A 6000-nucleotide genomic window follows, 5' to 3' on the forward strand; every position below is an offset into this window, starting at 1 on the left:
ATCACCAAACAATGAGAACGTATTGCATTATGCGAAACCGCGGGTTATTACTACTTTTGTGCTCTTTGTGCTAGGAGGTAACGGAGGAGTTGTAAGCTTGCGTCAAGTTGCATGCCATCATCATTAGGAGCACTACTCCTGATCAGTGCGTTAAAAGACACAGAGAAACTAAACAAAATCAAACGACCTCAGCAAAACGAATAACCACAGCCAACAACACATGTTCTGAAATAATAAGTCAAACAAATAAATAAATACAATATATTTTTGCCCTAGAACAGGTATACTTATTGCACTAGAATAACTAATTATTGCACTAGTATGGATATAATTATGCACTGGAATGTAATTTTGCTACGTGATTACCAACAGGTATGCATCTCTTTATTAATATTAGACAGTAAAATAACGTGTTTTCCCTGCGGGGATGGGAGAAGACACAAAATCAATAAAACACTGTTGTGTGGGCGTGAATGGTCAGAATGTTTGCGGGTGAGGGCGGAAGTGGACACACATTGCGAGAGCAGGTGGTAATGGTCAGCAGAAATCCAGTGGGAGCGGGATTAAGAAAATAGTCCTGAGCAGGGATCTACTGCAAGTCAAAAGCCCAGGCTTCAACCTGCTCTGAACGCTCGGTTTGCAATGTTCCCTCTACTTTCTCCTGTGATGACATCAGATTGCACATGTCCACAAACGGCTGTCTGTTCCGTAGCCTTTGTTGCCACGGTTGTTCACTTTGTCCACTTGTATATTTCAGTTCAGATTCAGGCTCGAACATGTATGAAAGTATTTGAGAAGTCCCCATTTTCAGTAAAGAACAAGAAAAAGAAGTGAAATCCTGCTTCTACTGTTTGTTTACATAGACTCTGGAGCTTCTGGAAGCTAACCAATCAGAACAGAGTTCATCGGGAGGGAGGGGCTTAAAGAGACAGGAGCTAAAACGGCCTGTTTCAGGGGCTGAACCGAGGGGCTCCATAAAGAGCCAGTATAAGATAAAGAAGGAGTTTCTTGAACTGTAAATCATGCCAAGATATCAGTAGAGCCCTAAAATATGAATAAAGACCCGTAAATGTGCATGATACGTCCCCTTTAAGGCAGCTTCATTACATATCTTGAAGCCTCCAAGCAGGTTGATGCATGTAAATGAGTGAAACTGACCTCTTCATGATCTGGATCTCCAAACACCATCGCTCTTTATTTCTCTCACTCAGCTCCTGACGGCACTGTTTTATGGCAACCTGCTCCTCTGTGTCCTGAAAGCACACACACACACACAGACACACACACACACATTAGAGATATTATCTATAAGCATTTGATTGGGAATTCAAATTAAAGTTGATAAATAGATTGTAAATTAAGGTTTAAAACACTACAAGGCAAATTAGTGGGGGCAACTTTTCAATATTATTTTATTAGTAGGCCTTAAATTTGTATATTTGCATTTTGCAGTGATGTTAGTTATTTACAATAATTTCCATCATAAAATAAGCTTTTTTTCGCAGAAGACGTTTTGACATGTCACAGTAGAAAAGCACAGGTTTAAATAATAAAATTAATGGTGGCTGAATCCCATTTAGGTGTCTCAGTCTCAGGGTCGTTTGCACGCCGGCTCACCACCACATTGCTATGACTCACTGGGAGACTTAAATAGAACAGAGCCATTGTTTAAGTTACTAGTAGCACCTGTGCTTTTCATACAAAAACAAGTCAAATGTCTGCTGTGAAAAAAGATATCAGTAAACATGCAAACACTGAAACAATTCTTCTTCATTACGATGTTGATAATGCAAATTAAAGAAACTTTTATAACTTCTAAAAGCTTGACTACAGTCTAGTGTATGTGACACTTGGCCAATTGGCATTAAGCCCTTTATTTCTTCTGTAAATGGCCTTACAGTAGACAATTTATGCTAAAAAATGATAACGAACGATAAAAAAGGCCCACTGAGCACCAAACACATACTGATGAGATCTCACTGCCTGTTTCTCATGGCATCATCAAGGAAAACACAGCCTCCCTGCTTCCCATAATGTGACCTACAATCTAATAATAACCCACAGTATTGTCATTAATACAGGGAGACGGGAAATCTCCTACAGAGGAAGTTTAATCATCAACGGTGCCCTCTTCAGTGAAATCATTTCCTGCTTCTGTCACTCCCATTGCCTCCTACAGCCTGGTCTGCATTGGCATCGATGATCAGTACTCCTTCACTGCCATTAAAACGTTAAAAAACAGATCGTTTAATCTTGAACATGACTTCCTACATGACATGATTACTGTAAACAGCAGCAGAATTAAATTATATGACAACTTTGTTAATTGCCATTCAATTCTCAAAGACACTTGAAATGATGTATTTTTTAAATGTTATACACCATACAGGTGTTTCTCACCAAAGTCTGTGGGTATTATGAATGTAAAGAAACGATGATGTGTGTTTCACACATTGTCACTCTGAAACTTGCACTCTGCAAGAAATCACAATGGCCGTAAGTGTGGCACCAAGGGAGCAGCAACCATTAATTTACTCCAGGTGTTGAAAAGTGTTTATGTAAAAATCTTTAATATTTGAAACTAAAAGAGAAAAGATTCCCAAAGGATCATATTCTCAAGTGCTGTACTACAGTGAAGGTGAGTAATACAACTGAAGTCATACAGTCGTACAGAGAGGAAGAGGAAGGTCCACTAAGCGGGTGTGTTCATGTCCCCGTGGTGTTCGCTCATTTAGGATGCGACTCTATAATGCTCTCATCCTGTGACTAGGAGTGAAATCATTACAATAGACACAATTTCTACTGTAACAGCTGCACAAAGAGGACTGCTTCCTGTCATGCTAATTGCAAAAACCGAGAAGGTAAAAAAACCCCACAAACTAAAAACACCATATCTCATATGTAACAAACACAAATAACACCAAATATCAATACAAACAGATTCAGTGTGCTGCTTTTCATCAACTCAGAGAGGTTTAGGCTAAGCAAACCGAACTCACTGTGACATTCCTCATGTGCAATCAGAGTGTGTTGCTGCATTTTCCATTTTCATTTTGATGTTATTTTAATTGCACTAATGGTGATGTTGATATTAACATTTACAGGAACAGTCAACAGGTTATCTTCCTTCCGAGTGCTGAGGATGCTCAAATGTTTATAGTCTATGTATATATCTGTTATAAACATCCTGTTTTTGGAGGCTTTTAAAACTTTTAAAAACGTAACCGCGTGTTAAAAGCATGGGGGTTGTGTACCTTATTTTGCCATCTTGTGACATTCCCAAAACCTCCAGTCCCAAGCCGCTCCTTCAGCTCCCAGGGCCCACAGCTCTGCTGCTGCTTCAGGGGGACTCGATTCATGGCCGCTTCAGCTGGTCCTACACCCAACAAAAACACACACAACATTTAACTCAGTAAGACTTGGTGTCTTCAGACATGCTAGCAATCCTGTGAAATACTCTTAACATTGGATGGATGAAAAATGGAGATAACTTTACTATTTCTATTATTACTGCTTGCCAAAACCATCTGACAAGCAGTTCTGATGGAGTACTGAATTTACTGAGACATCTCAGACAAGTGCTGAGTATAAAACTTGTTCTAGGGCTTTATGTGTTTTGTGTTTAGAAAACATTTAACATCTGAGAACTTTGGCTCAGAAAAAAAGGTTTTGGTATGGTATTGGCAGAGAAACTCTGATATCATATTAACATTAGAATAAAATATTAACATGATATCCAGCCTTATCTCAGAATAAGCTCATCAGGCAGCTCTACTTTGTCAGAATTTGGTCAAATTTTCTGTCAAAGCTTTGTTTTTTCAGCCTCACATGTACTTAGGCTGTGCTGCTTTGAGCATAATTAGCTTCTAAAGTTACCAAAGTTGATAAAAAAAACATATATAAAACTCAGTACAATGCTGTTCTAATGGTAGCATTTTAACATGCATAAAATGTATATGTTAACATGCTAACGTTATCATGTACACCTGACTTTTAGCATGTTCATTTTAAAATTTTACCATGCCCTTGTCGCAACAACATTTACTTGTTGCAGCTTCTCAAAATGTGAGGATTTATCAGACAAAACAAGACATTTGAGGACATCACACTTAAGAAATTATAACTGGCATTTTTCTTTATTTACTCTTAATAGACAAAATGTTGAGAATCAATTGAGAAATTAATAATGCATTTAATTTGTACGGCACTTTTCTTTTGCAGTGAATCTCAAAGTGCTACAGCATTAAAAACATAAAACACATAACATAAAGAAAATAAGTTAAGATGAAAAAGCCTTCCTGTTAACTGCAGCCCAGATATTGTTATATATATATATATAGGCGACAAATTAAAGGAGAAACCAGTACAGGTCTGAATGCTTGACCCCTACAGTGAGGGGATCTGGTGGCTCTGTTATGCTGTGGGTGGCATTTTGCTGGCATGCTTTGGGTCCACTTGTCCCCTTAGAAGGAAGAATGGTGTTCCTCAGCCTCGGCATTGATTGTATAAGTCTCTGAACTTTTCTGGAGGGATGAACACCACTCTTCAAAAAGATATTCCCTCATTTGGTGCTTTGATGATGGTGGTGGAGAGCACTGTCTAACATGTCAGTCCAAAATCTCCCATAGATGTTCAACTGGGTTGAGATCTGGTGACTGTGAAGGCCATAGCATATGATTCAGCTCATTTTCATGCTCATCAAACCATTCAGTGACCCCTTGTATCCTGTGAACTGGGGTATTGTTATCCTGGAAGAGACCACTCCCATCAGGATAGAAATGTTTCATCGTGGGTTAAAGGTGATCACTCAGAACAACTTTGTATTAATTTGCAGTGATCCTTCCCTCTAAGGGGACAAGTGGACCCCCCAGAGAACAGAGCCACCAGATCCCCTCACTGTAGGGGTCAAGCACTCAGACCTGTACCAGTTTGTCCTTTAATTTGTCCCTCTTCTGTATGTTGGCTGATAAGAAGCTGCAGTGAAGAATTGCCAAAGGTATGTTTGATGTAATTTAGAAAGTTTGTGTGATATATCATTATTATCATTATTTGTGTTCATGTTTTATTTACTATTGATATTTGGTTTGTCAAATAGCAACTATTCATGCATCAGAAACTCTCCAAACTTAACTCTGATTGTATAAATATGGTTTAATGTTCCTTTTTGCAACAGGTCATCTCACACAGATCAATATAACAGCTAGGAATCAATGCATTCTTTACATTTACTTTATATTCTATTACAAATCATTAGTAGCTATATATGCAGTAAGTATCCCACAGACTCCAGGCCGTTCAGTCAACACGTTGACTTCATGCTCTACTGTGAATATTGATCTCACCTCTCGGCTTATAAAGAAATTAATAGGATTTATGCACAAACGCTTTAGTTTGTGCATACTTTCAGTATTACATTTCCTGTTTTCTAAGGTTATTACAGTGTATTACGATGTACTTCTCTCTGTACGGATGGTACTTTTCATGCACATAAGCGCCCCAACTTAACTTGTTATTTTAACTAAATCCTACCTTAGACTTCGTAGACAGCGTTCATTCACACTCTTTCACACCTGAGTGTCTTTGAACACAGTGTGGATCCGCTCTTTTTTTTTTTTTTTTTACCGAGTTTAAGACTTTGAACGCTCTAGTTCTGAGAATCTGGCGACAAAACAAATCTCAAAAACTTGTACTTCCTCATACTCATGTTTCCTGTAAACCTGCCGGGACCCGCCCACGGGAGGCAGAGTCCTCGGCTCATGTCTGCTCGGTCCATAGAGGGGTTTCCACAGAAGTCGCACAGTTTGAGGCCATTTATGACGTGGTTTGTGTCATTATTCTTCCAGACCATGTTGAAATCTTACGTTTGTACAAAATTAAAAGATTTTTCTCAAATAGTGAGAGGGAGTCAGCAGTTTGCTTACGCCAACATGCATTGTTTTTATGGATTAAAAAAAAAGCGTAAATTATTTAACCTTGAAGAAATACTATTTCTCAAAAAGT

The 6000-nt window shown here is 38.5% G+C and overlaps 1 protein-coding gene across 1 annotated transcript in view; it reads right to left on the minus strand.

The window, feature by feature from the left end:
* The window catches only part of ikbkb (inhibitor of nuclear factor kappa B kinase subunit beta), a 21771-nt gene extending 16031 nt beyond the window's left edge, over positions 1–5740 (minus strand). The window contains exons 1-3 of the mRNA XM_044376126.1: positions 5530–5740; positions 3255–3376; positions 1159–1253 (exon numbers count right to left, since the gene is read on the minus strand). Of these exons, the coding sequence (XP_044232061.1) occupies positions 1159–1253; positions 3255–3359 (200 nt within the window). The 5' untranslated portion in view covers positions 3360–3376; positions 5530–5740. The remainder of the gene's footprint in view (positions 1–1158; positions 1254–3254; positions 3377–5529) is intronic.
* Positions 5741–6000: the final 260 nt, after the last annotated feature.

The sequence above is a fragment of the Thunnus albacares genome, chromosome 2 (genome assembly GCF_914725855.1).
Source record: "Thunnus albacares chromosome 2, fThuAlb1.1, whole genome shotgun sequence".
Lineage (NCBI taxonomy): Eukaryota > Metazoa > Chordata > Actinopteri > Scombriformes > Scombridae > Thunnus > Thunnus albacares.